The sequence below is a fragment of the Sinocyclocheilus rhinocerous genome, unplaced genomic scaffold (genome assembly GCF_001515625.1).
Source record: "Sinocyclocheilus rhinocerous isolate Xijiao unplaced genomic scaffold, SAMN03320098_v1.1 scaffold273, whole genome shotgun sequence".
NCBI classification, from domain to species: domain Eukaryota; kingdom Metazoa; phylum Chordata; class Actinopteri; order Cypriniformes; family Cyprinidae; genus Sinocyclocheilus; species Sinocyclocheilus rhinocerous.
Window position 1 is genome coordinate 2,058,316 of NW_015656360.1, and position 19,838 is coordinate 2,078,153.

General features: G+C 37.1%; 1 protein-coding gene across 8 annotated transcripts in view; it reads right to left on the reverse strand.

Moving 5' to 3' along the window:
• Window positions 1-19,838, reverse strand: part of arhgap23a (Rho GTPase activating protein 23a) — a 71,376-nt gene that overhangs the window by 30,810 nt on the left and 20,728 nt on the right. For 7 of the 8 annotated variants that reach the window (XM_016527617.1, XM_016527612.1, XM_016527611.1 and 4 more), the window contains exon 1: window positions 5,440-6,716. The exons of the other annotated variant lie outside the window; for it this stretch is intronic. In XM_016527617.1, coding sequence (XP_016383103.1) covers window positions 5,440-5,688 — 249 coding nt within the window. In that variant the 5' untranslated portion in view covers window positions 5,689-6,716. Of the gene's footprint in view, window positions 1-5,439; window positions 6,717-19,838 lie in introns of those variants that run through there. 8 annotated transcript variants of the gene reach the window in all.

Consider the following 19,838-nt stretch of genomic DNA (forward strand, 5'->3'; position numbering starts at 1 on the left):
TATGGACGACAGTTTTGTGAACCTAGGAGAGTAGCCTACAAGGCTGGCTGTGCAAAGGCTATTTAAAAAAAAAAATGGGTCAATTCTGACGTTGCTATGACAGTCTGGCGCTTATTCTGAATCAGCTACTGCAAGTATGTTTTCTTAATAGTTAAGTATTTTCTGCTAATTTTAAAGGTATTTTAAAAGTATTTGCTATTGACTGTTCAAATGCGGAGTTTTGCGCCGTGTAGAGTATCACGTCGTGTGTGGGTGTGCGTGAGAGAGAGACAGGGTCACATCACAGTGGAGTCAGCTTTCTTAATCGCGGCTTCTGTACTGCAAACACATACGAGCATCATCACTGTGTCTGTCACGCGACTCTGTTCCCCTTTCGGGCTTGAACTGATGGTAAAACTAAGGACATTATGTACTGTCTTTACATTTATAGTAATAAAAATCATTTAGTTCAGTAAAAGAACAGACACTACAATTAAAAACTGAACGCGGCTGCTCAATGCAGCGTGCCGAACAACAGTCGCATCACAGATCAGGTTTCATTTCTCCAGTGAGGAGAGTGAGTCGAGCTGACTGACAAGAAGAGTGAGGTGAGACAGACAAGACGATCGCGGATGATTTTGTTTCGAAACTAGATGCAAAAGCGCCTGTTTGGCAATATTTTGGATTTTGAAAAGCCTGTTGACTTTTGCCTTTTATCTAAGGTGATTTTGGAAGTTTTTTTTAAACATTCGTTTCTTATTTAATTGGTTCCACATTGTTTGCTGATTTTTACTTTATTTAAACTTTGTGTCATTTATTTATTTTATTTGACATCAAGGTGTATGCCGTGCCTCCAAGCTTTCTTACTCGTTTTGCTAATAAACGTTCTACGTTTCTTATTTATTTGGTTATATATTATACGTTTACTTATTTCCATTTTGTATACCTATTTAAACTTTATGTAAGTTATTTGTTATTTTATATTAGGCGGCTTGCCCTATAGCATGTTGTATTTTTATTTGTTTTGTTAATAAAAGTTCTATGTTTTATATATAGGCTAAAGTGAGTTTGACGTTGTATTTTGTTGTTGCATTCAAGCAATTGACGCCGAACTGCCGTTAATTCAAAAGTGAAAGTAAAATGCGCACTGCGCTTTTAAGCTATTTAAAAGCGAAGGAAAGCGAGGAAAAGAGGGAAAATTCAAACGAACTAAAAATGAACAATTGCTTTACTCAGAATTGCCACTATTTTAAAGTGAAAGTAAAATGGGCACACCGCTTTTACAAGCTATTTAAAAGCGAAGGAAAGCGAGGAAAAGAGGGAATGCCCTGCCCCCGCGGTGATACCGGTGTTGCCGGTGTTGTCACACGCCGATTAACCGGTGGGAAAATTTCCTCACCGACACAACCCTAGTCGGAAGGAGGGGCTTTGTAGAAAACTACGCGTTTGAGAGAGGCACAGAGGAACTACAATAATGTACAGTATTTGAAAAATTTGTTTTTTGAACATTAAAGCATGTCAACATATTCTGTTACAACAAATACACAAAATAATGATCTTTAAAATAGCATCATATGACCCCTTTAAGTTCTTTGGAGCTTTCTGCAGAGTTCATGCGCGTGGGCCTGCTCAATGGATTACACAGACAAATAAAAGTGAAACACATAATACAACCATGTAAGTGACATGACAAATGTACAGGGGCATGTGTGAATTCCATAACATTTACTGTTAAGCCAGGACATGTTCAGACAGAGACGGAGAGGCTAGCTTTAGAAAGAGAAAGAGAGGGAGAGCTCAGTCTCCAACAGGCTCCAACAGGCAGGTTTCGACCACAAGGTTCCTCCTGGCACTGAGAATACCAAACCCTGTTATTACCCACCAAAAACACACAAGTGTACACATAAACACATGCTGGTCTCCTTATGGTCCCGCAATGTCCATCCATTTAAAGCATTAAACTTTTCCTTCCGTTCTGTTCATCTATGTTTTCTTCATCACTGACATTCTAATGGATTGGAAACGTGACTCTCCAAGCACTAAGCTCAAACAAGTCATCTGTTTGATGTCAGAGAGACCTCCAATGTTCTCCAAGAACACTTAATACATTCCCATTAGGTCATCAAGCTTTTGAGAAGTTGCAAGCCAGAAGATGTCCAAAGATCCAATGGTACACAACAATGTCCTTCATATCACATCTTATATAGAGATATCTCATTTTCCAGCAAAAAAAAAAGTGACCAAATAGACATGAGAAGCAAAATTATTGAAGACATTAAGATTTCTTTTTAGAGAATGTATCTTGAATAATTTTTTTCATGCACCACTGTGATTCGTTTTCTTTCATTACGCAAAAAAATCACTAATTCTTTCTTAGATTTATGCTGAAACAAAGAGGTATGCAGAAATTATTCTCCATTTTTTAAAATAAAAATCTAAATAAAATCTTCAAGTAAATATTATTTTCTGAAAAACAACAAAAATGTTGATTTAAATTTGTTTTTGTCTGTCTTAACACTAGAAATACAGCCTGATGACTTCTGCTCAACATCCAAAATTAATTCAGCCCAACAGTTGGTTTATGACCAGCTGATGATGGGTTAACACACACCCGACACATTTTTCTTTGGGGGTGATGTGTTTCTAGTGTTGATTCAGGGTAATCTGGTCATAAATCAGGGAAAGAATTGGAAACTAAATGTGGACATTGACTTATGAATGTATATAGCTTAATGCCCTCAAAATACCTCATTTGATGAGTGTTTTATTATGTTGGCAGGCTATGCTCATGCACACACGCTCACAGACAGTGGCCAGAAACAATACACTCCAAACAGCTGAGTGTGTGATCCTGCTGAAAAGTTGAGCATAATCAATGTTGAGTGTTTAATCCCTGACACCCTGCCCTATGACTGCAACACACACATGCATAACTGAGAAGAGGTGTGTGTATGCGTGTGTTTAAACCTGTCTGAGAGCTCTTTCAGTTCCACTGGAGCTCCGTTAAACAGGGTTTTCCACCTTTATAGCAGTGTTTGAATCAAGGAGTAGAAAAATAAACAGAACTGTAGGGAACATGAATGAATATACTTGTATCCAGCAGAGTGACTTCAATATCAACATAATTTTAATATCAAATAGACATTGCTTTCACTCCACATACTTGTAACCATATGATGACCATATAGCCTAATGTACTAAATGGGCGTCTTGGACCTCTGTGTCGCATATCATGAGCATGAACCTTTAGAATGAGTGTTATTTTAGTAATATTTACAGTTTTATAGCCTTATAGTTTTTTATGCTTTTATGTTTATATTTTCAGTTATTTTATGTCATTTTGTTGTTTTTCTCATTCTTCTTAGTTTCTTAATTCTATAGTTTTAATTTCTTTTCATTTCAGTTTGTTTTAGTATTTCAGCTTAAACTTACTTCAACTTCAACTTATTTCTGTTAGTTCCCAAGGCAACATTTCAAATGAATAGTTTCATAAAATAACAGCTTTAGTTAGTGATATTACTGCTTAAAATATGCTAATTTTACATTATTGGAGTGGTAAGGCATAGTGGTTAAAGATATGAATTGGTGACTGAAAGGTTGTAGGTTCAAACGTGAAACATGAGCTTTCACTATTGTGCCCTCGAGCAAGTCATCTAAACCCAGGTTGTTCCGGCGGATTGTCCTTAAGTGTATGATAAGTCACTTTAGGTCATGTCTGCTAACTGACTACTTACCTATTAGGGGTCCAAGCAGCAAAGGTATTTGAACTGACATTCTTATTATTCAGTCAATTTAGTTCAATGTAGTCAAATTCTACCAATAGGGGGCACTATAACAGAAAAATGCTAATAGCTCGATTGAATTGATCGAGGAATTTAAAATTTAGTGTGGTGTTTCTTTGCTACAAATTCTAACATATTCTAACTAAAATGTCATAATTTTCTGAATGTAACAATAAAAATGGCAGCCAACGGCCAATCGAAATTCCGAATTCAATTATTTCAATAGCAAATGGTTGATCATAACGAAATTTGGTACACATGTGCAGAGAGCCTTAACAAGGCTATTTACCAAATTTTATGAATACTAGCCACAAGTTTGCGCTATAACGGGTAAGTTTACACATAAATTATAACAAAGATTAATATTAAAATTCCTGCCTGCCATTCTGAATTTTAAAAAAAACTACTTTTGTATTATTTGTCCCCAGTCTTTGGTTTGATTCACACATAATGTGGTGTGTAGAGTCCATCCTGACAAAATGTTCAGTAACTATAAAGTGCACCTCCAGCACTTGTGTATTTTAACACAGCCTTGCTAAAGGACACCACCTGGCAACATTCTGTCAGCCTAATAATCCAAGAGAAACACAGCTGAATGACACTGAACAAGAAAACTGGAGCATTAAATCCTACAGTAAATCTGAATGAACCCAAGCAGCTTCATTTAAATACCAGCGATTCTAACTGAAACAACATGGCTCCTCGCCTTCATTAGCTGATCGGAGTCTGTTGTTCAAACATAGTGATGCACAGTTTGCTTTTTTAGGAGGACATGAAGCAATTAACCCAACTGAAGGAGCAGTCCAACCACACATAGTTGAAAGCGGTTGAGTTTGGTTTGATCTTGCGTCTCATATGAGCATGTGTCTGGCCGACAGCTGTCTGCATGTAAAATTCTGAAGAATATGCCATCCCATTCCACACTATTCCATCCTGACATGGGAATATGTCTTATAAATATCTTAAAGTGTGTGATCACATGACAGAACAATCACAGACACAAACAGACTCCTATATACACAACAGACCTAGACATTCCCTAACGATATCCTATAATCTAGGTGCTTAAAGCAAAACCACAACAACCAATCAGTTTAACGCACACACAAACATACACAGTCACCCAAAGGGCCTTTATAACCCCTTATCTGGTACCTTTACTTTCTAATTAGTGTATCTGACCTCCCACAACTATCTCTGTGGTTAAAAGTCTCAGATAAGACGTAAATGCAAGTAAGGCACAGTCTCGGAAACTAACGTTTTTTAAGGCCCAATATTTGTTCCCCAAAACCGACCTTTTACCTTTATGAGGACATTTTCCCCAAAACTTTTAAAGACAAACACAATACAAATACTTAATATTTATGAAACACTTAATATAACATACAATTAATTTATTATAAATACTTAAATAATCCTATTAAATTTGATAAGAAACGAATTTAATATAATGAAATATATAAAAATTTTTGGCTTTTATATTTTTTATATTTTGGGTTTTTTTGAGACTTTCAGTGGCATTTTTGCTCAAGGCCCAGGTCAATTTCCGACCCTAGTGATAAATAAATATAATAGAAAGTCTTTCAAAAGCATTTTAACATGTAGATTAGGCTATATGTCTCTTTTTCTCCATACACACACACACACACACACACATGTATACATAAAAACAGCTTACCCTGCAGGTCTGTGAGGGTCTTGGTAGAGCTCTGTCGGCACTGATGCCATTTGTGCTTTCAATAGTGTCATTTTGGAGGTTGGAAACATTTATTTGCGGTGCATCCCTGTGTAAAACCGCCACCCAGATACAGCGAGGTTCTGGAGAGCTGCAGTCCACCCCTACCGCATCCTGAAAACACCACTCCTTACCCCCTACACGTGGGCACACAGCAGGCATCGCCAACGGCACCTGACCCGCTGACCACATCACACATTAACTCGCACGGGAGTGTGCAAGGGCTCACAAAAGGACGAGTCGCAATCACAAAGGAACCATTAAGACCTTTTGATGTGGGGAAAAAAAAGAAGAATCTGACAACCAGAAATAGGGAAAAGTTAAAAACTACAAGTCAGCTTAAAGATGTGTCCGTTCTCTCCCAAAGAGAAGAGAAATTCCAGATGTGGTTTCTGTTGAACATGCCCAAATCTCCTCATATTTCATTAATCCATGCTGGTGAAACTTCTTAAAGGATTCCGGAGTTAAACTGATATTTCCATATCACACCGGTGAACTCTGCACCTCCCATGCTCACGCACACACACTCAGACGAGTGTTACGACCACAGAGGCATATCCAGAGATGAGAGTGATCCAGGATGTGGCCACATACCCCTGTCTGGCAGACCCAGAAATGTGTGTGTGTGTGTGTGTGTGTGTGTGTGTGTGTGGCGAGCACGTGGCAGTGCTGGCAAGATGTAGATCCAGGGAAGCCGGCTGCAGGATGGAAAAATTAATTAAATCCAAGTTTTTTCTGCATCAGTTTTCCTCCTCTTACTTGCTTCAGTCTTTTTCTTCTATTCCTTCACTTTTTAAACCATTCAGCTCCCCTCTGTCTTTCTCTCTCTCTCTCTCTCTCTCTCTCCACTCTGTCATCTCCTGACAAACTCTAAACTCTGTCTCTATGAGTGGGCCGGCCCTCCTGCTTTTCTTTTGCTTGCTGTCTCCTTCTCTCTCTCTCTCTCTCTCTCTCTCTCTCCCTCTCTTTCTCAGTCATTCAGGTATCTTTCTGTTTATCACTCTTTCCTGTCTGTATCTGTTTGCTGCTCACCAGTTATTCTTTATCTCGCATGCATACACTCATATGCCTATTTCTACTCTTTTTAAATGACCCACAAAATCAAAATGAGAGTTTTGTTGCTTTTAGTCCATGTCTGTTAGCCTTGAGGTCATGTTCAAGCCAGTTTACCAAGCCAGTTTTCAAGCAAGACTTTTTCTTCCGGAACATTCACTATAAATCCTGATGACTCATCCTGCATTGTACAGAATTCCATCCAATCAGATGCTCTTTAGAATGAGAATGCCCCGCCCTCTAATACAAACTGCAACTCATTTTCAGCTAATAATTTTTTTAACCCTCCTAAACTTTTTCATAAAATTGACAAGGTGTGACATTTTTTTATAATGACTGACTCATCAAGTCCTTTTTTGTTGTTGTTGTTGTTTCAGATTGCATATTTAAAATAGTCACCAAGTTTAAATGAAATCAGCCAAAAATGGCTGCAAAGCTTATAACTAAGGGTTAAAAAAAATCCCTTCAATATGTAATTAAACTTACTCAAACCCAAAACTGTAGGCTTCATTTTCTTTTTGCCATCTCTATCCCTCTGGCTCCTTCTCTTTCTTTATCACTGTCATCTCTACAGTCTCTTTTGCCTTTTGCCCCTCAGAGCTCTCCGATTTCTGTATTATCTAATCTTTCCACTTCATCTTTTTCACTCAATCTTTTGTTCCATCAAGCAAAAGATATGAAAAGCAAGAAATTCTGAAGCCATCAGACAGTACAAAAAAAAGTCCATGTAGTCCATGTTGTAGCTCTGCTGGAACTGCCGGAGCCCCCAGCAGTTCTGAAAGACCATTCGACTGTGTGTGAAACAGGAATCAACAGAGCAATGCAAAACCCCCGCTCTCTAAAAGTCCCCTCAGAGAAAGAGCAAAATAATGGCTCCGCTAGCAAACAAGTCTAAAAAGGACAGAAAAACAGTGCATATTGCTTCTAACTATAAAAAGCACAAATGGAGGAATGACCACTATGAGAAAGAAAAACCAAAAGACTGAGAGAGAAACCCAGAATGGCAGACAAATACACTGGGTGCCAGACACCTCACTGCAGCTGCTCTCTGGACTAAAACAGCTGCTATAAAACAACAGACACACACACACACACAATCATACCAATACAACACACGACATGCACAGTAACATATCATTTATCAGGTCACATACTGACACTAACACACACACATCCGTTGAAAATCTCACCCAACAGGCAGGTCTCTGGTGTGTGTGAGAGAAGCAGGCAGCAGGCCATTGATGAGACATTCCCTCTCATTCAACTCCACAAAACACACACACCTGAGATCCGTTACAAATGAGGATGGACTGGTTTCACCTGCTGCACTGTTAGACGTGTACCGGCATGACAACATACAGCCAGAACATGTACACAACACATGAAACACAACACACACACGGTTTATCACGCCAGGTGAAGGTGTCATGAATAGACTGAAGAATAAGTGACTGTGAGTCACATAAATGCTTCATATTTTATGTCTAAACACAAAAGATACGTATGACCTTAAATATCCTTTTGTGTGGCATAGAAAGCTTTAATTGAGCAAACACACACACACACACACACACACACACACACAGTCTGGTTCCCTATCCTTGTGGGGACTCCCCATAGGCGCCCCATATGGTTTTTATACTGTACAAACTGTATTTTCTATCGCCCTACACCAAACCTACCCCTCACAGAAAATTTTGTGCATTTTTACAAATCTCAAAAAAACTCATTCTCTATGATTTACAAGTTTTTGTACCCATGGGGCCCTCAATTCAGGTCCTCACGGTGGCACAAGTCCCCATGAGTTGGTGTGTATTCAGGTTTAAGTCCCCACTAGTGTAGAAAACCTGTACACACACACAAACAAACACACACACATGCCTGAGGTGTGTTGGGGATGAAAACGCATACGCTCTAGTAATTAAATATGAATATCAAGACTTCCTGCAGTCTAATCTGAAGCTCATCCTCCTTTTCCTTACCCCTGTATGAGCTAAACAGAACAATAACAATAAGAAGCAAAAAAAAAAAAAAAAGGAGAGAGAGAGAGAAAGATCTCACTCTCAGATTTGCCAAGTCACAAAAGTCTGTGATTTAAAGTTAATATGAACTAACTTCCCATTAATTTTTTTCCATAAGAATTTATTTGAGTTATGCAATCCACAATAATTTGTGTGTCAACAATTCCAGAAGAAAATTTGTATTGCTCTGAGGTTGGTCTTTTTAAAGCCCAGAAGACAAAAAACATGATAGAGAAGGTGTATCATCGTTGCCGCAAATCTCTTAACCTTCTGGTGGTCTTCAGTTATTTTAGACAGATTTTGTTTTATTTATGTATTTATTTCTTTTTACTTCATCGAAATGCCACAAAACTAGGTGGCTTTTGCTGCACTTGCCATATAAACACACACACACAAATCATAATAAAAGTAACACTTATGATACAGTTCCATAGGAAATGAATGGGAAATACAAAAAAAAAAAATACAGAGCAACATTTGTGGGTACAATCTACAGATCATGTCTATTTATAAAATTAAATCATGTCTGAAAATACTCAACTAGGGAATACACTCTTCTAGTGGTAACATCATGGTATGACATATGATTTTCTTTATTTCTCCCACTAGATGGCACTAACCAATCTGCCTTCCATGCACTGGATTTCAAATAAATTTTTAAGTTAAACACTGTATTAATTGATAGTAATTTTAATACATTTTTTTCATAATAATTGTATTATGTCATATAGAAATAAATGGTGCATAATTTAGAGGTGAATATTGTCTACTAGTACCATGAAGCCCCTCAAAATACAAAATACAATATATATACACATACATACGTACATATATATATATATATATATATATATATATAATTGAAACAAAATACACAAACATACATTCATCAGTGCATTCATTCAATTATGAAAATATGTTACACTTATTGTTTTTAGCCTGTTTTGACCCTGAGGATCACAAGTATGACCCCTAAATGAGGGACACCAGAGGGTTAACATTCCTAAGGAGAAATAAAAATAGAAACAAATTAGATAGTTGACAACAGTAGTAGGAGTCAACATTTGAGCTCCATTTAATTTCATTTATTAACATCAATAAGCCAATACTTATTTTCATGTTACGACCAATAACTGATAAATGATACACAATATAATTCCATACCAATTTGTATCTATATTGCTACATGCAACTCACTCTGATATGTGCGCTTAAAGGGTTAAACCTTTGCCATAATCCATCACCATCTCTTTAAATTAGTGATGATCTGTCTTAAAACAAGTGGAAACATATATCCAATATCGGCAGATAAATATCCATTAAAGTCCAATAGCAGTAAAAATAAATAAATAAATAAAAACACCGATATGGTGGCAACTTTTTGTGCATCCATAAAATGAAACTCAACAGAGTCATTTCTGAGAAATACTGTACATTTTTCTTCTGAGCCACTTTATCTACAAAAACACAAACAGCACTGTAGAGCCCTCATGTTTAAATAGACTGGAGCTGTGAAAGCTACGTGAGCGGCAGATGTTTGATCTGCACATGCTCTGATATGAGCTAATCCCTTTCATCCTCATACAAACATGGCTGATTCATTTATCAACACATACAGATGGAACAGATGCTCTAAACCAGAGTAACTCAGCTCATGGGTCACACATCTCTTCTGATAGTCTCAAAAAATGCTTTATGCAATAATAACCATATAACATATGGTTATATCTTCATAAAAGTACACATGCACGCTCACTCATGCACTTTTAAAAAAGGACGTAGTCTGTCCCCTGCTGGTCACATGAGAATAAACAGTCCACATTCATACACACTGGCACTAAAGTATGAACGAATGAGAGCTGCAATAACAAGCACCAAGCTAAGATCAGTTCAAACAGAACAAAATAAACACATACACATCTGTATGTGTATAAAGTGTGCTGATATTGAGTATCAGCTGTTTAAATGAGGCCTCGGTGACCATATGGCGATACAGAGACAGGAGATAATAGGAGATCTGTCAACACCATTTGGTCCCAAGGCATTAGATAGCAGAACACAGTCTAGACCCACTTTAATCTGACTTTCCTGAGTGTGTGTGTTTATGTGTGGTATTTTGTGTGTGTGTGTGAATTAAAAAAAACTACTCTGGTAGTTTAAGCTGGTTAATTTTAGCTGTAATCCTCTGCAAAGCCATTGACCAATAGGCTGCAGACCTGAAGCAAAACCAACGGGTTGTAGTGTGATGAAACCACCAACAGATGGCAGCACTACAGCACAAGAGTGTTTCAAAATTAAAGTGTTTACATATAGGCTGTGCCTGAAACCTAGCGGCACATTTAAATCAAAACCTATTTGCTAATCTATCTACTAAGATACCTCCAAGTTTTTTGTCTGGATGATTTCTTAAAGGGGTCATATGATGCAATTAAAATTTTTCCTTTCTCTTTGAAGTGTTGCAAGCTCTTGGTGCATAAAGAAGATCTGTAAAGTTGCAAAGACTAAAGTCTCAAATCCAAAGAGATATTCTTTATAAAAGTTAAGAGTCAACCACGCCTACCTAAAACGGCTCGTTCTAACACGCCCCCACATGTATACATCACGATGTGGGAAGATTTGCATAACGCCACCCAAATGTTCACGCAAAGAAAGAAGGCATAACTTTTATTCTCGCTGTAGTATTGATACAAATAAAAGTAATGCTTGTTACATACTATTGACCCAGTACTGACACATATTATTTATTAGGTGGTTGGCTTTGTTTATTAATTTTTGTTTCTTTGTTTGTTTGTAATCAAAGATAAAGTACACGTTATATTTGTGTGTCGAAGATAAGGCTTTATTTTTGACAAAAGCTTGGTGTTCAGTTTAATAAGATTTAATTTTTTTTTAGCTAGTAACTTTTATTTTCGCTGTAGTATTGTTGTTGCCGCCGCCATGTCGTGAAGGCGCTGTGTGTTTCGTTGTGAAAGCGAAGCTACTTTGTTTGGTCTTCCAAAAGAGGACGATATCCACTTTGTCATACCTAGAGCTGATCCGTGCTGGTCACTGAGGGAATACATCAACTGTGGATTGCCGGATCGGCTTTCACCGTGGACGAAGCGGAGTCCAGCCCAGGGTCGTCACATGTGGTTGCCGCAAGCCCGCCGGACGCTCCTTCGTCGAATCCACCGGCCTCCCCTCACTCAGCCCGCCGGCCGTTCCTCACTCTAGCCGCTGGCCTCCGCTCACTATAGGCCGCCGTGTGTTTCGTTGTGAAAGCGAAACTACTTTGTTTGGCCAAAAGAGGACACGACTAGAAATCAGTGGTTAAGTTGTATTTACAACACTGTTCCAGAACAGTTCAACCCAAATATTCATTTGTGTGCAGCACATTTTATGGAGGACTGTTTCCTGATCCTGGAAGAGTAGACTACAATGCCGGCTGTTCTGACTCACAGACTGTAAGTATGTTATGTAAGTATGGGTATAGAGGATAGGGCTGCACGATAAATCGAAATGGAATCGAGATTGCGATTCGACAGAAGCTGCGATTGTCATGCGTATCTTTCAGTGAAGCACGGTTCTGTAATCAGCAGTAAATCTCCATCCGAAGGCCAGAGGGCGCTCTCGCGCTGAAACTCCAAATATGCCCCGAAGAAGTAATCCAGGAAATGCCTATCGCTGCAGCTGAATAAACAGAAGATTCAACTGCTTTCATTGATTCAACGTGACTAATAAACACACGACTACGGCAATATAGGGTTTATCGGAGTTCTTATTTTAACCTGTATTGCATTTTTACAATACATATTGTTTCAAAGCAGTTTTACGTTGTATTAAAAACACCAGGTGGGCAGGCCAGAGGCAAATGCGGCAAGAGAAAACAATTTAAAAGATGTTTAGAGAGAAAAGAAAAACTTTGGAAGAACTAGACTTGCATGCAAGGAACATCAGGCTAGGCACATACTGCACACATATGTATATATATATATATATATATATATATATATATATATATATTGTTGCGTTTATAATTTTGTTCAGTGTATTAAAGGGATAGTTCAGCCATAAATGAAAATACTGTTATCATTCACCCTCATGTCAGCTCAAAACATGTATTACTTTCTTTCTTCATAAAATATACAACAGCCTATTAAAAGAAGATATTTTGAAGAATTTTCTTAACAGTTTTGGTTACTACTATTGACTTCCATTATATGGAGAAAAAAAAACATTACAACTTACATTACAATACAATTCAGTTTTCAGTTAATAGCAAATTGTTCGAACATGAAAAATGCTGTACAACGGTCATTTTCACCAAAGTCATGAAATATTCACTAGATTATGTCTAAAGCTCACTTGAATTTGCTCAAGGTCACTAGATATGGCATTATGGTTTCCTTGGAAGGAAGTCTGAAACCAGTTTCCTTCATAGTAAAAGTTTTGGCAGAAAGGTGGCTGCTTTAGGTTTATGACACAGCCAGAAAGAAACTCTCAGATTCACACTAACTACGTATATTTATCAAGGATAATACTGTCCAGTATCTACACAACTGGTATGCATGTGTATGACTGGACCCGAATTATGTGCATGAGAGGAAGTCAAAAGGGGGTGTGAGGCCCATCACACCTGTTCAACATGAAGACCAGAGAGATTGGAGCAGCAACTGAACACAGAGCAGATGTGCCGACGCGAACACATGCACACACACACATACACCACCGCTCAAAGGTTTGGGGTAAGCATGATTTTTTTTTTCTTTTTATTCAGCAAGGATGCATTACATTTACAAAAAGTGACAGTAAAGACATTTAGAATGTTAAAGAAGATTTCTATTTTAAATAACTTCTGTTCTTTTGAAATTTGTATGCATCATAGAACCCTAAAAAAAGATGTTTCTTAAGCAGCAAATCAGCATATTAGAATGATTTCTAGAGGATCATGTGACACTGAAGACTGGAATAATGATGCTGAAAATGCAGCCTTGGTGAGCATAAGAGACTTCTTTAAAAACATTTTAAAAAATTTACCAACCCTAAACTATTCAACAGTAGTGTATGCTTATATACAAGTGAATATGCAACTTCTATATATCAATTTAAAATGTCACAAATGTTTGCAACAGTATACTACTTAACACAACAAAGGAACATAACCTGACGTGTGATTCTTAGGAGCTTTAGAGGGGGCTGAATGGGTTGAGATGGGTTGCTGCGTATGTGTCAGATACCTGAAGACATTCTCCTCACTGACCCCTTTTAAGTCAACTGTGAAATTGTTCTGGTCTAAAAATACATCCTCCATGGCTCCGAACATTAATGTCTGTGTGAATGGTGTGTTTCAGTGTGTGTGGTTTCCCTTCTGCATTGCTGAATTCCACATCAGTGCAGCTGCTTTAACAACCACACCCCATCACCATGGCGACCGTGCCTCCTGGCAACCATCAATGTTTCCACAGTCCAGTGGGTTATGGGGAGCTAAGCAACAACACAGCAACTTAAACTGGATGTTCCTGTAACCACAACCCAATTATTTATCAATGGGGTGGAGTTTGTGTTCTTGTTTATTAAAGAAATATCTTGATAGATTTCTGTGTTGGAGTGTTATGAATGAGATTATCTGACACTTCTTTCTTAATGCTGAGATCATTCATCTTTACTCATTTGTGTTTGACTGCATCTGATCAAGCATGCCAGTAAATTGATGTGCGTTTGTGTGTGATTTAATACACACAGTCACACACACACACACACACACACACACACACAAACTTATACTTCAGCCATTTAACCAACTAAAGTTCTTGAAGGCTTATCTATTTTTCACCACCAGCAAATATTTTTTTTTTTGTAACATACAGGTTATTAAACAACATTAGATATATTTTAATTCAGTATCAACTGACATTGCATTACCCTGCTGAAAAAAAAGAACAGTTAAAACCAGCCTAGGCTGATTGGCTGGTTTTAGCTGGTCATACTCATAGCTGGTTTTCAGGCTGGTTTTAGAGGGGTTTTGACCACTTCTTTACTTGGTCAGGCTGGGAGACCAGCTGATCAACCAGCTAAAACCAGCTCATCATGGCTGGGAGACCAGCAAAAAACAAGCTACTTCCAGCTTAAACTAGCTAACCAGCTTAGGTTAGTTTTAGCTGGGGTTTTTTCAGCAGGTTGTATTTTTGATTGAAGCAGTTTGAACATTTTTTTTTTATTTATTGCTCATGCTCATTTTACATATTTTTAATTTTACTTTGCCTTACCTTGCCTTCATCAAAAAACCTAAAGTTACCCACCAAAAATTAATCTTTAAAAACACTAATAATTTTATAGTACAAAATATGAATGAAAATAATTATAGCCTTGCCATATCAGACAAAATTTCATATCAGTGCATCACAATTTTAAAGACAATTGGCATTCAAGTTGACAACCTTTTTAAGAAATGGTATAAATGGTATTGAATTTTTTGCTGCTATTTCTGAGTGTTTCAGCATGAATGCTTCATTAAACTTCAGTAACCAGTGAGCAACTTCCCTTATTATCATAATATTTGCATAGGTTTCTAGAGGAATTTCTATATAGAGATCAGTGCCCAACAGCCACTAAAATATTTTGCGAAAAAATGCACTCAAATACTGAATATATGAAATACGTGTTTATATGAAAGACAAAATAATTAATTAAAAGCAAATAATTCTCATTAAGAGATCTCTGAGATATTCCCTATTAAAGGGTAAACTATTTTTTAAAAAAAGGTCACATCTGACAATATGAAGTTCACTCTCTTTTCAATTGACTTTACAATAAATTTCCACTTCTCTTTCGTCATCTCCTGCTCTCCATTACACTGTGAGTCTCTCTGGCTGGTGGAGAGCTGCAGAGAGAGGGGCTTGTGGTCAGAAGAGGCCCAGCACCCTCCCTTACAGGATTGACTCTCTGCATCTGCTGGGCCCCTTCAGTTCACTCAACCCCTGTTAGCAGATGTAAATTACAATGTTGGACTGCAAGGATGACGTGTTTCTTCCGTCTCTCTGTCTGTGTGTGTGTGTGTGCCTGTGTGTTCACATCTGTAGAACTGTAGTGTGGACCCCAGCGGTTGAAACTCAAACCTCCACTGGGATGAAAGTAATGTGGAGAGGAGAGGAGAGGAGAGGAGAGGAGAGGAGAGATTTTGATAGCCTTGAATTTATGAGAATTCATTGGAAATTTTGGGAAATTTATAAAACTGTATCATATACAAACATAAATATAAACATTTCGTTTGATCGTAAGCTGACATGCATGTAAACTAATACAAATTTTTTAAATTAAATTTTTTGATTTTTTGGGAATCTGTGATGCTTTTTTTCAGGATTTATTGATGAATAAAAACTTAAAAACAGTGTTTTTTCAAAACAGAAATCTTTTCTAAAAATATAAGTCTTTACTTTTACTTTTTATTAATTTAACACATCCTTGTTAAATAAAAGTATTAATTTCTTTCAAAAAAGAGAAAAAAAAATTTTTTGACCCCAAACTTTTGAATGGTAGTGTATTGTTAAAAAAGGATTTCTATTTTAAATAAATGCTGTTCTTTTTTTTAACTCTTTATTTATCAAAGAATCCTGAAAAAAAGAATCACAGGTAATAAAAAAATATTAAGCAGCATAACTGTTTCCAAAATTGATAATAAATCAGCATATTAGAATGATTTCTAAAGAATCATGTGACAATGAAGACTGGAGTATGACTGTATAAACACTTTTGGTATTTAATAGTCAAACTTGAATCCCATAGATCAACTATATTTAGAATATCAAAACTTAGATGAAGTCTTTGGGCTCAAATGCAGCAAGTGTGTCTTCAGAGAAAATGGAGGGGAATCCCCCCTTTGGTGACTAAGGGGTATTGAGTGGGGGGTAATTTTTAGACTTTTGTTTCATTATTATCATCTCACCTAAATGTTTGTTCAGTCAGTGTATTTGTTTTTACAATGGTTTAATTTAGTTGCACAGTATATTAAACACAGCACAAGGAAATTTTAAACATAATTGTTTGTAATATTCATGTAATTTACATACTCACCAAGATGGACATGTTGATATTTTATGTGCAGGATTTAAGAAATGATTTGTGCATGTTATGGAGGAATGCACAGTGCATGTAGGGGGTGTGGCCTGCACTAAGCAGTGTGCTGTGTGCATGTGATTAAGCAATGTGCAGGGTAGTAATTCAACTGAAATTGCATTAAATCTGGTTGTTTCAACCAAAATTATGCTGCAAGATTTTTTTTCTCAACTACATTTAAGTTCCCAGTTCCTGCAATTTTGCAAATTCCCAGTTTATGCCTATTAATTCCCGTTAATTCCCATGGAAAGTTTCCAGTCTTGAAAATTCCCGGAATTTTGCAGCCCTAATTATGATATTATGATAATTAAGCACTATTTAATGAAATAAATTTAGAACTTTAGTGATTAGAACTAAAACTTGGTAACCATGTATGAATGCATATTTGTCATTTTAGCTGAACTTAGGACTGGTGGTGGTGCTTAAGATTCATTCAGAGTTTCTGTAAAAAAAAAATAGAATTGAGAATAGTAATAGATAATTATTATTAAAAGATAATGCTTCTACTAATTTTACTAATATACTAACAATATAAAACGCACTAAGGATTGATGAGCTGCTGGGTTCCTGAATATTAATCACGTTGTCAGCATATTTTTGGGTATATTCCATTAATATTCTGCATATGTCACCTCATACAGTTCAGGAGAAAAAAACTTTTTTTTCATGTGTTATGTTCCTAATAAAGTATTCAGCCAACTGGCAGGTAGTTTTATTCACTTGCCAATGTCCATTTTCTCGCATTAGCAACTCGCCAAGTGTTAATTCTGGACCCTGAATTGAAATACAAAGCTGGGACTTGGGAATATTCCAATAGTGCCCCCCAAAATCATCCAGACGCTGACACTCAACCATAACAGAAACCCCCTAGGAGCTTCCAGCCTGGCTCTGGGCAGATAACAGCTCATTTGAAACAGATATCAACCCTCTGCGGGTTTTTCAATGATAATGACTGAATTATACTCTCTCTCTCAAACACACACATTCATGTACGGATCATTTTGGTTTTCTGTCCCAATGACACACATTCTCACATAAACACTCACAAAGCTCCAGACATTATTACAACCATGATTCTAACTATCAACTCATCTGTGCTCTCCTTCCTGTTGTTTGTAAGGACTGTGCAGAGATACAGTCTGTCTGTGTGTGTGTGTGTGTGTGTGTGTGTGTGTGTGTGTGAGAGAGAGAGAGAGAGAGAGAGAGAGAGAGAGAGAGAGTGAATGGGTTCTGGGAAAGGTGTATTGTCCCGCTGGCCTCTTGATGTTGGCATGTGAGATTCATGTTAGCCGAACTAGCCAAGGAGTCACGCAAATGCTGATTACAGATGTGGGCAGCACTTCCTGCTCTCTCCTTCTGTGTCTTATGGCTGATGGGGAATTTTTGTTTGTTAGAAAACTTATTACAGTCTCTCACTGGTTTTGTGGGGCCACATTTTTGACTACAGGGTCATTGCCATGGAAGAGGGTCCATTTTGAACTATCGTTCAAAAGTTTGGGGTTAGTAAGATTTTTTTTAAAGAAATTAATACTTTTATTGAGCAAAGATGAATTCCTGAATTCAGAAAATCCTGAAAACATTGCTAATGTTAAAAAAAAAAAATTCTTGAGCAGCAAATCAGATTAAAATTATATTTGAATGATTTCTGAAGGATCATGTGACACTGAAGACTGGAGTAATGACTGCTGAAAGTAAAATTATCTAATATTTTAAGCGACTTACTGACCTTGACACCCAATCCTGAGGGTCTGCAGGGGTCCTCTCTATGATATCATTTCCATTTATTTATTTTTTTAATTTAATGTATTTTATTATTATTATTTATGACGTAATAGATCCAGATAAAAAGCATCATGTCATTGGCATAAATAAATTCTGATATTCTTTGTAGCTTATTCTTTAAAAAAAAAACTGCCCACTTAGACTGTCTCACAGATATGTAACGCAATAAACCAATTTTGCTATTGTTGTATATATTTTTTTAAACCACCTTTGCATCATAAGCATACCTATGATCACTATGATCAATAATTTGTGCTAAGTAGGCAGCTCACTAGGTTGTGGACCTCCTGTGACCTCTCATCTACACTCCTGTGTTAAAAAAAACACAACTGTCAGACCTACACAAGCAGCTGAGAGAGAGAGAGAAGATGACTGGAAGGAGAAAGAGGGAGGAAGAGAAATGTGTATTCATAGATTTCAGCAGAGAGATAACCAAATAAGGCAACAGCTTAAAGAAGAGACTGATCTTGAGAAAGAAAGTAGCTGAAAAGATAGACAGAGGAGACAGAGGTATGGTGGAAATAAAAAACAATAGCACGACCAACGGGAAAAAAAACACAAGATGAAGAGATGATTAACTGATAAAGAAAGGTCACGAATTGCTGAGATTTGCTGAAGGGGCCATATCATGGAAAGCTGAACTTTCTTTGGTCTTTAAATATAAGAGTTTGATGTTGTACTAGTACATTGACATACTTCAATGTTCACGAAGCAAAGCTCCTTAACCAGTCCACTCAGTCTTTATGGAAACTAAGCTGCAAAAATGGGTCATTCAGAAATCATGATGATATTGACGTCACAATCCATGAGCACTTTAACATATGACCACCTAGGTTTGGCCCAGACTGATGAACAACACGTATGTGGAAGTTATCCTGCACTCCTTTCAAAGTCGGATGTGGGATACTTTACATTTCCTACTTACGGCCATAAATTCATTCCACTGCCCAATGCTTGGAACAAGACGTATAAAGAAACAAAATGGCAGCACTACTGTAAACATTGCAGGTCAACAAAGAAGAACAATCTGTGTAGGATAAATGATGCTGTGCAATGCTAACATTTGTCTTTAGATGTCCAATTATCAAAAGAGAGGCTCATTTACCATGTTTTACACAACTGTCTCTGAAAATGTTTGCTAAGCAGGATATATTGTCATGTAATGTAGGACTCACTTTGACTCACTGAGCACGTTTACACCAGTAAGCTGATAACTCACAAATATCAGCTTATTAAAATAACCAGTTTTCCCCGTTTACATGCACATCAGTAACCTGACAACGCAAGTAAGCTGCTTTTACATGACTTCATTAATAAATCAGGTTATTTCCCTGTAGTGACGTCAAAATATAATCATTTGCATATCTGACTCCGAGTATTCCATACATTTGTCAG